The following is a 15642-nucleotide window of genomic DNA, read 5'->3' on the forward strand; positions in this document are numbered from 1 at the left end:
GCGTCTCACCGGACTCCACGCATCACAGCGCATTTCTCGTCTGATAGGAGGAAATCGCCGCAGCCTCCCTCCCACCCTGCTCTCCCTCTCCTCATCAGTCGTGTTTACTATAGGTGAGATGGCTGTATAAATTCCTGAGTGTGCGCAGTTTGCATCCTCAGAGGGTAATGGAAAAGGAGGAGGTGTAGGAGCAGGAAAACAAGCGAACCAACGGGGAGCGTAGCTGTAGCTGTGTTTACTGTGAATTTACGCAGGAGAGGCACGGACCGTCACCTCACTGGATGCAGAGAAGGGGGAGGAGGCAGAGCGTGGATGCTGATTACGCCGACAAACCCAGAAAAGAGGAATTATTAGGTGGTTGTTATTAGATTTAATCCTAAACTAAAGAGGAATACGGCTTTTGCAATCAACAGCAATGGACTCAAGCTGTCGTCATTGAGGTAGGAATCGTTACATTTGAAGCATTCAGCCGGGGCGATTAACAGTTAGACAAGAGGAAGAGGCAGCTGGTCTTTGCACAAAATTACGCATCCTGTCCTTTATTATTCTAATGTAAACTGGTATCGTGCGTTTGGCTGAAAGTTAAATGTTTTCAGTCAGTGATGCTCCACTGATGCACCGGATCTAAACCGCCAGAGGTCTCGAGGAGAGGCGATGATGCGCCTCCGATATATCCACAATGCACTGGCCTGTAACAGACCGTAGCCTGCTCCTGCAGCTCCCGCAGCTGATACCTCGAAATAAATAAAGTGAGATCCGGAGCAGGACTATTAGGAGACAGGATCAGTCGGTTGTGAATGATGTGTACACCAGATGTGTCTCAGTAATTGGATTTTTTTTTTTTTCTTCTCCGTGCAGAAAATTATAAAGAGGATATTTTTCCCTGGCTTTTATGGTTGTGTCTCAGATACTAAAATATCCAGTCTATCTTATTTTGGATTACCTCTATGAATCTAAGAATTATAAATTGTTACATAAATCTGGGGTATACTGTGTACAATTGGTATATCAAATGGCAGATATATATTTAGGTAATGGTATCAAAGATGGTTGATATAATAGTCAGCAATAGCATGTACATACATTTAGATTTGGTAATTTTACTCAAATTGACCTTCAAACTGAAATACCTGAAGTGCACCTCACAATGACTAAATGATTTGCAAACTGATAAGCCACATAAGCCACATATTTGAGATTCAGCCAACTGCTTTCAGGGAAGATTTTTCTTTCTTGAATAGGCCTCTACTGTACAGGAGGCTACTGTGAAGGATTTTGATTTGTATCATTATTTTACGAAGCATGTAAAACCTGCCACCTCTTAGTCTTGCTCATCAGAGACCGCAAAGGAGGAGTGGATCACTTCAAAAGGCTCTGACAAGAAATAACGCATTTTCATTCTCCACTGAGCGTGCACACGCTGTTTTCCTTGGTGAAATGTAATGCTTTGAAGAAGCCTCCAGAATCCTCTCGTTATTCTGCAGCCACCAAGCTTATCCATTTTAATACACCAGTGATATTCCTCAAGAAGCGTGAAAATAACCAGCTGTGGCACCATTCAGCCTAGAACACCATTATTAATCAAGATGCTAAACTAAAAGCAATGCAATCTGTAATATTCTATAACATGTGAGGAAATTACTTAAAATGTAGGTTCTCTAATGCTGTGGCGGCTGAGGTTGTCAATTTAGCCAAGTGGGGGATCTCATATCATTTGCTGAGCAATTCATCATATTGAACCGAGGCTTCTCCAGATTTATGATCCAGACAGGGTGATCTTTTGTCCTCTGTCCACACATCCTGAATCATGTTTCACGTTGTTGCATTTGATATTTTCAGACATACGGTACATCAGAAGTGATTAGTTAGTGTCAGTGCCCTGATCAAATCATACATGTATACTGATAACTCACCTTTGCTTGTAATACATCATGAATTCTGAGATGTGACAAATGCTGAAAATTATTAATGTTTTGAATAATGTGAAATTTTGTGCTATGATTATCATATTCTATGCTGATGTTGACCTGCATCGTTTACATTTACTTTGTTATGTGTAAAGTTTGTTTTTTGTCTGTTAACCCTGGTATACAGAAACCCCATAATGCATTTCTGTGTTATTCATAGCTCAAGGGAGATGTCAGCCTGCATTTAAAGATAGGTCAGAGCTGCTTGGGCCTTTTTCAGTGGTAGTTTCTCTGCTGCCTAAGCTAACTTGGGAAACACAGCTATGTTTTGCTGATATTAGGCCTAAAAAATAGTAACAATCACAAACAAACTCATCAAGGTGCTACATCAACCTTTACAATCCACTTTAAGGATAAAAGAACAATTCTACCTTTCATTTTAATTCTTAATATTCTTCTCTCTCTGTTTGGTCTCTTCAAGGCTCCCGGTTCTTCAGTCATTCTCATGACCACAGTCAATCATGGCGCTCGTTCATGAACCTCGTGCCCCATCACCCTCTCTCTCCGGCTTCAACACACCCCTCTCTGACCCTCCATCCTTTCGCCGCCTCGATGCCGAAACACCCTGCACCCCAGAAATGGACTTGACCCCGACCCAGTGTGTCCTCCGAAACGTCCTCTCCATAGACACCGGAGGTGCTGTCGAGCCCGGGGGTGGAGGCGGAGAGCGTCAGACTGCTGGACACAATCAGACACCCAGTGAGGAACAACAGGAGCACTTTGCCAATAGTGTCCTGAAGCTCCATGAGCATGATGGGAGCCCAGGAAGGACGGAGGGAGAGGGGCAGGAGCCGAACAGCAGTGTGGTCAGGAGCCATGCGGATGATGCCAGGTTACAGTGCCAGTCCACAGGAGGGGGAGGAGGGTTTCTGGAGGGGTTGTTTGGGTGTCTGCGGCCTGTCTGGACTATGATTGGCAAAGCTTACTCCACAGAGCACAAACATAACCTGGACGGTGAGTCTAGCAGTCAAATTTATTTCATCATAAAATGCAAACACTAATACATCTATACACACTATAATTAATAGTTGCTTTGAGTTTTCCAATAAAAGCACCCTCCAGCTCCCATTTAATTCCAGTGTGAGACTTTGATATGCTAATTAAATGATCTTATCCCCCAGTTTAATTACATTAAACAGTCAGGAGAAAAATGACTGCCACAAAGGCCATGTTGTAAACAAACCTTTTCCTTGACACAAATGAGCTGCAGCCAGAGAAGGAGACTCTATCAAAGCTACAAAGGGGCTTATTTTCCCCTGATATTTTCCCCCCATCTTTTCGCCTGCTTGTGCCCACCTCCCACTACCACCCCGCCTGTGAAACTAGCTCCCTGTGACGCTGTGTTGTTTATGTCTGCAGCCACTACAATAGCGCAGGGCTCCCCCGAGACTCCTCTGCCAAATCTGCTTCATGAATTATGCATAGCCATGCTCTGACCCTGCGCCTCTCATCTCTATTAACACAAACCTGTCACACACACACACACACGCACACACACACACACACACACACACACACACACACACACACACACACACACACACACACACACATATGATCCTGCACCTGAGCATTAAAACATATAAACACATCCATTAATAGAAATACCTAATTCCTAGCACTGACAAGAGCACATTAAGTCAGATAAGATGCCAAATACAAACTTGATAAAATAAATACAGCATCACACATCAGGTGTAAAGGTGGCAGTTTTATACCTCTCCTTGTCTTTATTGCCTTCTGATATTTTATCACCCGTTTGACTTCCACATCTCCCCTCCTCGCTCCATCTCTCATTGTCTCCCTTCCTCTCCTTTTCATCCTGTGCTGTTATCACTCCCAGCCCATCTGCACCTCGCTGCTCCCTTCCTCTGTGCCCCATCACAGGGAGTCACACACACTGATGAGAGTAAAACGGATATTATACAAGTGAAATAAATCAAGCTTTTTGCAGCTGACTGCCTGCTTGCCATATAACAATGCCCTATTCTGAAGCTTTGACTGGTAGGTACAATATATCTCAATAAAAAGCAGAAACCTTGGTGGTCCTGAGGGGCGTGTGGTGATGTGCTAAATTTCCTAAATTTTCCAAATCAAACAAAGCAGACATGGGGAGATTCTGGTCGATCAGATATAGCCTTCTGTCTTTATTGTGGAAAATTTGAGGGGCTCATTAGTGGCCGAGCCCTCAATCAGTCACTAGAGAGCATTAATCATTCATATCATCCTTATTAATATGATAAACGTGTCTGAATCTTCTTTGCCCGGGTTGAGAACAGCAGCAGTGGAGGCTATATATTTTCTCTGTATTAACAGTCTGTCTTCAGCCACATGCACCCCTGCTGACCCGTGGGGAATCCCCCTCCCATCTCTGTGCGCACACACTCACTACCAGTGTTACCCCTCCACCTCTCCTATTCACCATACATCCACATTAGTTCCTCAAATCCCCTCCTGCTTCCAACCCCCTCCGAAGAGATGGACCCCTGTTTTGCGTCAGCCCCACAATGGCACTAAGCAGGCTTTAGGAGGCTGAGGGAGAATTACCCACAGGAGATTAGAGCTCCCTGTCTGTCTGCCTGTACACCCTAGTCTTAGGTTAAAGTGAGGTTCAGCTACAAAACAAGATATCAGCTGGGGCTCTGTGTTGAGGCTTTCAGCAGGTTTTACTGTCACAAGTTTAACCTTTCATTTCAGTACGACACCGCCTGTGGTGATGCAGGACCTTTCTCAGCAACCAGCTTTAGTTTTACACACAGACTTTTTGTCATTTTGGAATGTTTTGTGTCTTGTTTTAGCCTTTAATATAATTAACAGCCACACTAGTGCCTCTGTGAGACCTAGGCCCAGAGCTGCTTTGAGCTAAATTACCATGCTGACTTGTTCACACTGACGACCTGCTGATGTTTAGCAGATATGTTCACCTTCTTGGTGAGCATGCTAACACCTGCTAATTAGCGCTACACATAGGTAGGCTGAGGCTGATGGAAATGTCATTTGTTGTACTGTTATCTGGCCATAAACCAAGTTGTAACTGGATGATAGTGTTTGAGAAAAAGCCAGGGGATCACCAAAGTCATTATGGGACCTTGAACATTGCTCGTAAATGTTTCATCAATCCATGTCCTCTGCCAAGATATTTCACACTGAACCACAGACTTCAACTTTATGAGGGCAGTGGAGATGATGTCAAAAAATATTCAGTGTTCTTGCTCTGGGGACCATAAATGTCTCTGAGTAGTTGTTGAGATATTTAAGTCTGAAACAAAGTGCTGGACTGACTGACTGACTGGCTGGCCATATAACCACCCTGCCAGTATGGACAAAATAAAAAAATAAAAAATAGACTTACTATTTATAGAATAAAGAACACATGTGGCCTATTCTGTTGCACATCAACAGTCTGGTAGTCTTTTTTAGTTTGTGATGTTGAACAGTCAACATAAAATACTAGCTGTGCTTTAAAACATGGAATTGCAGCATAGTTTCATCATTCCAGTTGGTGGAACTGATCTGTAGTCCATAGAGGTTGGTGCAATCTCTATTCTGTATCCATAACTGATATGTTACCTAAAAACTCACCTAGCACTTCGCCTCCACCTGTTTCTCCCTTCAGAGGCGTGGGAAGTCCCGTTCGAGGAGATATCAGACCTGCAGTGGGTGGGCAGCGGAGCACAGGGTGCCGTGTTCCTCGGCAAACTGCATGGACAGGAGGTGGCCGTGAAGAAAGTGCGGCACATCAAAGAGACAGACATCAAGCACCTGCGGAAGCTCAAACACCCCAACATCATAACTTTCAAGTTAGTGAAAATGATAAGTTGGGTTGTTGGATCGCGAGAGAGCAGATTGGGTCAATTGAATGTTTGATGTGAATGTTTCCCAAGTGGAGAATATCTTTTTGAAAATCTCTGCCATGTGAGTGAAACCCTCATGTCATATCAATCAGCGTTTCAGTAACTAAGAAATGCAGCCTTCAGTTGAACAAGTTTTAACAGGTCTTGATAGGGATTTTTAATCAAGATGGTTGTAACATTTTCTAAACTCATATAGGAGCTCTCAGATGACATTATTAACATCTAAAGCCTCTAAAGCCTGTTTTTACTTGTAACAGTATGTGTTGTAACAACACTTACATGCTCTATTTCAACATACTGTTTGTTCTTCTTTACTCTCTCAGAGGTATCTGTACCCAGGCTCCCTGTTACTGCATCATCATGGAGTACTGCGCCCAGGGGCAATTGTACGAGGTGCTGAGAGCGGGCAGGAAGATCACCCCGTCCCTGCTCATGGACTGGGCCATGGGCATCGCTGGCGGCATGAACTATCTTCACCTCCACAAGATCATCCACAGAGACCTCAAGTCACCCAAGTGAGTTCTGCTGACCAGCTAAAGATTCACTGTTAGACTACATCTCTTGGATATGAATATAAATACCAATGTCAAACATATTACTATATAGTTACATTTAAAGCTTGGTCTAACATTGGTAGTTTTGGAACTGTTACACTAGCAGATGAAATTTAAACACAGATAAAAAAAAAAAAGGTAACTTTCACACATTTGATTTTGTTATTTACTCAATTTTCAGTGTCTTGTAAAAAACGTACCAGGGTTACTAATTGATGAAAGAAACACAGTAATTACGACAAGAGTATATGAAAAATGCACAGAAATAGTGGTTTCTCCATTGGAAACCTGCTTTAGAAAGATACACTGACTGGCCGAATTAGGAAACTCCATGTTTGACAAAACATAGAGTGATAATGTGCTATGTTACTTTCACATAACCCAATAGACCAATAATTACATGGGATTTGTTTTTGTTTAACTTTTGTACACAGATAAACTGAAACTTGAAAAATTGAATGTCTCATTCCAGCATGCTGATCACCTACGATGACTCTGTAAAGATCTCTGATTTCGGCACATCCAAGGAGCTCATTGACAAGAGCACTAAGATGTCCTTTGCTGGGACTGTAGCCTGGATGGCTCCTGAGGTCATCCGCAACGAACCCGTTTCAGAGAAGGTGGATATTTGGTAGGTGTCGTAATCCTTTTAAAATGGCCTTTTACACTTTGCAAACTTATACAATTTTCCCTTATCATTTGTCTTTTCTGTCACTGAATAAACATAGAAGCTCATTAGTTGCAGTCTACTACAGTATAGAGCAAAGGATCCTATTCCTGGAAAATCTATTCAGTATTATGTGCAATATCTCATTACATGAAATCCTATAGGAGCTCTGCCGCATCTGATGGGTTGCCCTGTGTTAAGCCGCGATCTCCCCCACTACACTTTCTGCCTCTCTTCCTCCTGTACTACATCCCTCCATCAGTCTTCCTCTCCGTCCTGAAAGGAACGCTGGCTAATTTAATAATTGATTTGCCAGATGCTGCAGTGCTCAGGAGAGGCTGGAATAACCTTCCAAGCCTACGGACGGTTTGGCCTAGAGCCAGCAGTGCATTAGCAGAGAAGTGAAAATAGGATTAAAAAGCTTTTGATGTAGGAGGGAAGCAAAGTATGGGTGTGTACTGTGCAGTTTTGTTTAAATTTATGTTAATCACTTGATAGTCGTTCATACCACAAAATAAGCGTCAGACAATAAGAGGCTGTGTTTAAGTATTGTCATGTTGCATGTTTTCCATTTTGTTGGATGCTGTTATATAGTGACAGCTGGGACAACTCATGTTGCTTTTATTTTGTAAGGACTATACTAGTCTAAGCAGAGGTAGAATTGAACACACTCACGGTGTGTTAAGTCAACAAAAATGAAAAGTAACATCTTATAACGTCAGCTCAATTCAACAGAATGGTAATTTAAAAACTGTACCGGCATGTGTGGGTTGTCAACAAACACACTAAATATATCTGAAATGAAAAATAAAATTATGTTAGCTGAAGACTAGATGCTTTAAAACTATATGTGATAAATACATTAATAAAGAAATATAGAGTTGCACACATATCTTAAAACATTCAAGAATGTTGCACAGTAAAATAAGAAAATGCCCCCTTCTGTAACACTGTGGTCGATTTACCAAACACAGCCATTTTGACTATGGTTTAGATTCAGAAACATGGCTCTTAGGGTCAGCTGACAGTCGTGTGGCTTGTGTTTTAGGCTGAAACTAATTCAATCCAGACCAACAAAATGAAAACAATAAATCAACCCTCTGCAGTCTTGATCATTGTTTTCATTTTACTAGTGCCTAGGCACTCTTACCTCTTATTTTATCTGGTTATTTTATTTTTTTCATTTTGCTATTTTCAAATGAAAATTGCCAGAACAGATGTGGAGTGTTTCTAAATCATTTCGTAAATCCTCCTTTATGTCACTAAATAATAAACTGTATAGAGAAACACTATTATTTGTAATGTGTATGCTGTTTAGAAGTAATTTCTGAACCAAGACGTAGGGGAGGAAAATACAAGCCTTGAAATCCAGTCCTCTTCTGCTGTGCATTAATATCATGAATCATGGAGATGGAGCGTTTCTAAAGATATACATGTAAACACGATATCACACACGCCCTCCACCCTACATGTGATGCTATTGGCACCTTGGATACTGCACACGGTCACCATGGTAACCCAGGCAGTCACCAGCAACATACTCTCCCTAGTTACCTTTCCCGTGGGCCCGCTCTCTTGTCCTTATACCAAACAGAGGTAAAGCCAGTCAATAATACACTGAACTGGAGTAAATTCAAAGTATAAATAGTTTTTCACAATGTATTTTCTAGAGTTGTCATATATTTATTAGATGGCATATAAATTTACCCAATATCAGTAGAATTAATAAAACCTACAATATTAGTTAAACTTAGCACTGACTAGGAAGTATTTGTGCATCATTCTGGCTCTTATTATATAAAAGTAATAATATAATCTTCAAAACACTCAGTTTAAGCCACCAAATAGGCAATAGCATCAAAGAATTTTGCTTTAAATATTTTTTTTTACATCCATTAGATGTAACTTCTGCAGCAACATTTCAAAAAGAGAGATTTCTTTACACCAAGTTGAAATGTGTGATATTTCAGTCGGGCTACTTTTCATCCAGTCACTTCACATCTTTATCAATGTGTCTGAAAGGAAAATATTCCACATCTCTCTGCAGGTCGTTTGGCGTTGTGCTGTGGGAGATGTTGACAGGAGAGGTGCCCTACAAGGATGTGGACTCATCTGCTATCATCTGGGGAGTGGGCAACAACAGTCTGCAGCTGCCTGTACCTGATAGCTGTCCAGACAGCTTCAAACTGCTTCTGAGGCAATGCTGGTGAGCAGGCGGGAGGGGAAGGGGAGAGAGGGGGTGGGGGGGTGGGGCAAACGAAGTAATTTGAAAATATGATGCATGAAGTTCATTGCTTTAAGAAGGTGGAAAAAGTCATAAACAGAACATATAAAATAACATAAAAAAGATATCTTAAAAGAGAGGAAGCTAATAAAGAATTATTTAAATTATTTATAGGAACTGCAAGCCCAGGAACAGACCTTCATTTCGACAGATCCTCCTGCATCTGGACATCGCCTCGGCAGATATATTATCGACCCCACAAGAAACTTACTTTCAGTCTCAGGTAAGCAGCCTTTATCCTTTGGGTGTTTCCTCCCTGGGTTTTACCTCAGAGAGAGTTGCAGTGAAGGAAATGTAATGCAAAGAGGAAACAGAACTGAAAAGCACTGCACCTTGGCAGGGTACTCACCTGATTTGTCTAACGCAGACTTCTGAAGCTTCATTTTGACTTCACGTGAACAGAAAAAGGACTGTGGTTTTCCATTACTCACACCAAAAAAGGCATTTCTTGAACAGGAGTAACCAACAAACTCTTTAGTACACTGTAAATGTTGGCATGTTAGTATTGTTTTAAGACAAAAACAATTTTAAAATTCCACCCATTTAATTAGCTTTTTAAAAGAAATGTATATTGTTTATCAATGCCAGCTTAGACATGAGAGAAAATAAACAGAACATGAGAATGAAGTCGCATAGCACTGAAATCATAATCTTGTTCAGACGCAGTGTAATTGCAGTTAAATATAGTTTAGAACTATCATGTTCTCCCTTAACATAAATGAACATTAAATTAAGAACCCGTGAGGCGTGTATCCCTCTTAAAAGAGAACCTCCTACTGACAGCAGCCAGCGTCACTAATACTCATTTTGCTGTCAAGCCACTGCCATTTGTTTCCAGTCTGCTGCAGTAAATGCAGGCAGTGCAGAATTTGCAGCTGCACTGGGGCTGCAGGCCTCTTGGGACCCCACTAATTATACCTGTCCCTTCAATCACAACATATTATTGTTGGTTCCTTGGTTCCATGTCACACATGAGTGCTGATTTGTGGCGGGGAAGACCTCTTTCTCCATCTCCATCACATCAAGGCGTGATGGAGAAAGAGGGTGTGTGGCTACCTGTGACTGGGTGGGGGATGGAAGAACACAACAAATCTCATGAGACCAACACAAACCCAAATAGATAAAGGAGAGGAGACGTAGAAAAGTATAATTGTGTGGAAGATATGGCTTTGCTCAGCCATCCGGGACCACAGATCCATTTATAACTCAAGCATGTATAATTGTGAGACACACATGTGCACACAAACACACAAAATAAATACAATTTTATTCCTTCCTTTGGGCAATCCATTGCTTTTCCCTCTGGTTGTATCTCATCATGCAAAACATAAACCTCTTTCACCCACTCCACTTATCCTTGATCCTTTATTTCTCCCTGTCTCCCTTCCCCCTGCAACCCTCCCCACTTTTTCTCCTCTCTGCCCCATAATGGATTTTTCTTGTGACGTTAGAAAGAAGTATTGGCTGCTGGAGTGTATTGATTGCTTTAATGGCAGGGAGCAGAGAGCAAAGAGAGCAGAGAAAGAGGGGACTGGAGACATAGAAGAGTGTGCACAAAGTCCATTAGCTTAATAAGACCAGCGTCTCTTGTGCACCGATAGCTGTACACACATGCAAGAGTTACACACACATGCATGTATATGCACACAGTCATAAATCTAGCTTCCTTTGTCTCTTGATGTGGCAGGTATCAGATAACAGCTGTCGTGCTCCACTGTGTACGAGAAAATGCCCACAACGCCTTTTCTTTTCCGTCAGTTCATGTTCAGTTTTGCTCCCTGTGTATTGATTATTATCTGACAGCCTAATGGGTTTTGCTTCAATGATACAATAGAAATTTAGTCACGCTGCAAATTAAGAGCTTTTTTTACGAGATCCACGTGCAGTTAAGTTCACTTTCAGCATTGATAACATTTGATGTTAATATTACTTAAATGAACTTAAGTCCTCCATAATCATCTCAGCGTAAAACGCAGGAACAGCAGTATTTTCTAAGTGTACAAATCTAATAAATAAAAAGTGCTTAGAGGATTGTGACAGCAGCTGAAAAAAACAAGCTGCAAAAACATAAAATTCTGAATATATGATGAAGAAAGTGCTTGTTTGGTCCCTTGCTGTATCTTCCCTGATGGATACAGTAAAAAAAAAAAAAAAAAAAAAAGTATTATCCTCTGTGACTTCCACTGGTGATTTTACTGACTTTGCTGGCTTTTTCTAATTGCTGCACATGCATTACACTGTACATCCCATGGCATTTTTTTTTTATTTTTAAAACTTATTTTAGATATTTTATTTTTCAGAAACTTCGAATTTATCAGCACTAAGGTTGGAAGTAGTAATACTAGTGGTGGTAGTACGATTGGGAATAAAAGCAGTAATCAAAAGGAATCATGGTAAATGTAGACATATGACAAGAGGACACCATTTGTAGTTTAAAACTATCTGAACCCTTGTCAACACAAAAACATACATTTATTAATCTAGGTCATTAATACTTGCTCTGATGGAGGTGTGTTTATGTGTCCTATCAGGTGGAGTGGAGGGACGAGGTGAGACACCACTTTGAGAAGATCAAGTCTGAGGGGACGTGTATTCACAGGCTGGACGAGGAGCTCATCAAACGACGCAGAGAAGAACTCAGGTTCGATATGCTGAAAACAGACTCCTACACTAAACACCAATTAATTATACTGGACCAGATTCAAAGCAAAGACGTGGTTGTGTTCATATCCAGCCTTTTATTTAAGTCTGGTGCAAGAAAAATGTCTTAATGGACCGAAACCCTTATAATACTACTAATACTTCTGATCTTTATCTGTAAATGTTCAGCACTGGAAAACAGAAGGAGTGCTTGCGGAGTTTATTTGCAGAATGTACAGTAGATAGATACAAGTTTTTGTATAAAGTTAAATCTGTTTTATAAGCAGTAGTTGTAGTGGATGATGGTATTTGTCTGGGTATTTACGTCCTTCTCCACACAGACATGCGCTGGACATCCGGGAGCACTATGAGAGGAAACTGGAGAGAGCCAATAATCTCTACATGGAACTCAATGCTATCATGCTCCAGCTGGAGATCAAAGAGAAAGAGCTGCTCAAGTAAGAAAACTGCATTGTTCTTACCTTCTCTTGAAAGTAACAGGAGGATAAAGTTGGAATTCAAGGAGACACATCGTGCTATATTGCAGTCAAGTCTAAATTAACCCCACTGTAAAATACTTTGAGCTAACAGCTTTTTATTCATCAACAGTGGTTAAGGGTGTAATAAAAGAGCATGGAAAGGTTCATCTGCAATGTGAAGTAAATGGCCATTACATCTGGTTTCACAAGGCCATCGCATGTTACAAAGTGCTCTCCCACGCCACGCTCAGTGTCCATTGACATCCATTAAACGAGTATCGGGTTTGTGTTTAACCGTCAGGAGGGAGCATTCGCTGGACAAGAAGTACCCGGGCTGCTTCAAGCACCACAGCTCCAGACAGTCGGCCTCCTCCAACTCAATGGAGAAACTCATGAAGAAACGCAACGTACCTCAGAAACTGCCCTCATACAGCAAGAGGTGAGACAGCAAGGGAGAAAGTTCCTCACATTATATGCACCCCTATTCTTTGTTGTTCAGGAACAATGAGACATTAGTGAGCCGCACTGTGACAATAGGTAATATTTTCCTTCTTCAAAAACAAGGACAGTGTAGTTCATTTTTAATTATTTCTGTATACACTGTCCTGCTTCTGTAAATAATCACTCAAAAACCAAATCTACAATTTAAAACAATACTTTAGTTACTTTTAGTTGAGTAAAAACTAGAATTTCCAGCTACTTAAAGAACTGATTAAAAAAGTTTTAAATATACTGAAACATTTATGAATTAAATGTATCATTATGACCTGTTTCTAAAGCCTTGCATCCTATTTAAATCCACTGATTGCATAGGTAGGAAATGAGATATGGTGGATGTACCACATCATAAAGCCATTATTATATTGCTTTATAATGTATGTTTATTAAATTACTTCCGCCCCTGTCGGTTCCAGGCCAGACTTATTAAAGTCAGAAGTCATCCTCCCCAAACTGGACTCGTCCATGACCCAGGTCACAATCCCAAACAAGGGCTCTACCTCCCCTGGCCGCTCACGCCGAGGAAAACCCCGCTACAGGAAGGCTGGCAAAGGCAGCAGTGGGGACTTGGCTCAGCTGAAAGCCACTCTGTCCTCGTCTCTAGCGATGGTCAACGCCACCTCGTCTGTTCCCAGCAGCAAGCACCATCTGGACCCCAGTGCAGCCCTCAGGGGCCTGCAGCACGATCTGCTGGTCAAGAAGATGTCCTCCTCCAGCCCCGATCTCATTTCAACCACCCTGGAGGCTGAAGTCCGGAGGAAGGGGCAGGTGAGGCCCGGGCTGGACAGAGCAGGCAGTCAGAGCGCCTCAGCTGGGCTGGGGGAGAGTAGAAAGACCGGAGGGCCAGAGGAGGGGCCCGAAGTGGGCGTAGGGGCTGATGACTTTGCAGAAACACCTCCACGCAGTGACACGCCCAGCGAAGATGCAGCATCTATTCCGTTCTCTAGTAGCCCTGACTCTCCGTGTGGCAGAGGAGCTGCTGCAGGGAGAACGTCTGTGCTCGGGAACCCTCGCGTCCCCCATGAGGGTGAGGAAAAGGAGGACGGGACAGTGATAACACGCTCACCCAGAAGTCAGCGCCTCACACCTGCAGCACTGCTCTACAGGGCAGCAGTTACACGCAGTCAGGTGAGACTCGAGCGGCATTGACTGTTCTAACTGTGACCCAGTTCCACAAAATCATTTTGACTTTTGCATTAAAACAGTGCAAAGATTAATTAGCAGGGAGATGCTTTAGGGAAATCAAACCAATTCATTTGTTGCTACAGTGGGTAACAAGTGTGTATGAACGACCATATCAGCATCAGTTCAGCTGTCACACAGGAGGAAAATGCCACCATATAATGATTTCATTGTTTTACTGTAATAACGGACACAGATGAAGTCCATTAGTCAAAAACTGTTGGTCTTTAATCCGTCAAACATAGTCGCCATCCCGCCATTAGGTGCAACACATTTTTTATAAAGGCTGTGCCATAAATATGGATGCTACACAAAAACTACAAACTGTGATGAGAAGTTCAAATTCAAATGTTTTGTTACAGCCCTCTAAATTAGGTTGTAATTATTGCTACTACATGATTTGTCAGTAATTATAGCTGCAACTTCAAATGCCTGTTTAAAGTGTTTTTTCGTAGTTTTTTTAGCTTCACAAGCTTTGAGTCATAAATGGACAGAGTCATTCTTATCTTATCACGCTGCTCAGGAATGTTGGCTGGGATAAGTCTAATTAGTGTAACATTGAAACATGCTCAATGATAATTTTCTGTACAGAGACGTGGAGTGTCATCAGAGGAAGAGGAGGGAGAAGTGGACAGTGAAGTAGAGCTGCCAAGGAGACGGTAAGAATTGTGAAACACATTAAATATAATCACTGAACGCTCAATGTGTTTACATTGCTGCATGTGCATCCTTCCAAAGCAGTTTAGATGTTGATCCTCCTGACACAAATCCAGAATTACATGTTTAAGTTTTCCACTCAACAGTTTAGTCATGACTGGTCCTCTGGATTGTTTCCACTGTTCACTCACATCTCTTCCACTTTACTCTCTCACCTCATGTATTAACTAGTATAGCTGCTTTTCAACCTGAACAGAAGGCTAATCAGCCACAATGAAGCATAATTGAAAACACCTTTGCTGTGTCTAAGTCCCTTATTACTAAAAACACACTTCTAAGTCTTATGCAAACAGGAAGGTTGTGGTTTTAAAACATTACTGCCATTAAATTTAAGAATGACTCGGTATGTGTCCGGAGCTGTTTCACCACAGTCTGCATGTGGTTTTATTTGTTTAGCGTTTCCTGAGTTCACTGTATTTTTGCAATCAACAGCATACTGAAAACTAAGTTTGATTGTAGTACGCATGCTGTTTAGTAGAAGTTATTTTGTCACTTTCCTAGTGTGAGCACACTACAATACTTTCTTACAAACAAACTAACTTGGATTAACTCTTCAGTAAGGAATAGGGATGCAGCTGTAGTGCATAAGAAATGTCTACACATGCTCCACAACGTAATGCCAAATGTGGCCAAGAAGACACAAACATAGGCATGAAGTTTAACTTCCATGCATGGATATTGTCATGTAAATTTATTTCCACGTGGCCCAGTAGAATTCACCGGGCAGCATGTTGCCTTTCTTTCTCTTCCCACTGTGAAGTGTGAATGTTCATGAATATACTGTATGTTCTTTCTCCTAT

General features: G+C 41.6%; 1 protein-coding gene across 4 annotated transcripts in view; it reads left to right on the forward strand.

Annotated features, from left to right (window-relative positions):
* Positions 1-15642, forward strand: part of LOC138616548 (mitogen-activated protein kinase kinase kinase 12-like) — an 18717-nt gene continuing 3075 nt past the window's right edge. For 3 of the 4 annotated variants that reach the window (XR_011310598.1, XM_069690923.1, XM_069690925.1), the window contains exons 1-12: positions 1-440; positions 2389-2921; positions 5584-5767; positions 6145-6336; positions 6848-7006; positions 9090-9248; positions 9441-9549; positions 11858-11967; positions 12308-12424; positions 12747-12884; positions 13360-14071; positions 14717-14784. Coding sequence is in view for 3 of the 4 variants with exons in the window: in XM_069690923.1 (XP_069547024.1) it covers positions 2429-2921; positions 5584-5767; positions 6145-6336; positions 6848-7006; positions 9090-9248; positions 9441-9549; positions 11858-11967; positions 12308-12424; positions 12747-12884; positions 13360-14071; positions 14717-14784 (2441 nt within the window). In the remaining variant the exon portion in view is untranslated. The remainder of the gene's footprint in view (positions 441-2388; positions 2922-5583; positions 5768-6144; positions 6337-6847; positions 7007-9089; positions 9249-9440; positions 9550-11857; positions 11968-12307; positions 12425-12746; positions 12885-13359; positions 14072-14716; positions 14785-15642) is intronic. The other variant, XM_069690924.1, reaches the window with a different exon arrangement.

This window comes from Brachyistius frenatus, unplaced genomic scaffold (genome assembly GCF_029030835.1).
Source record: "Brachyistius frenatus isolate BFR_SWC_R1_liver_20210118 unplaced genomic scaffold, ASM2903083v1 Contig_10, whole genome shotgun sequence".
NCBI lineage: Eukaryota > Metazoa > Chordata > Actinopteri > Embiotocidae > Brachyistius > Brachyistius frenatus.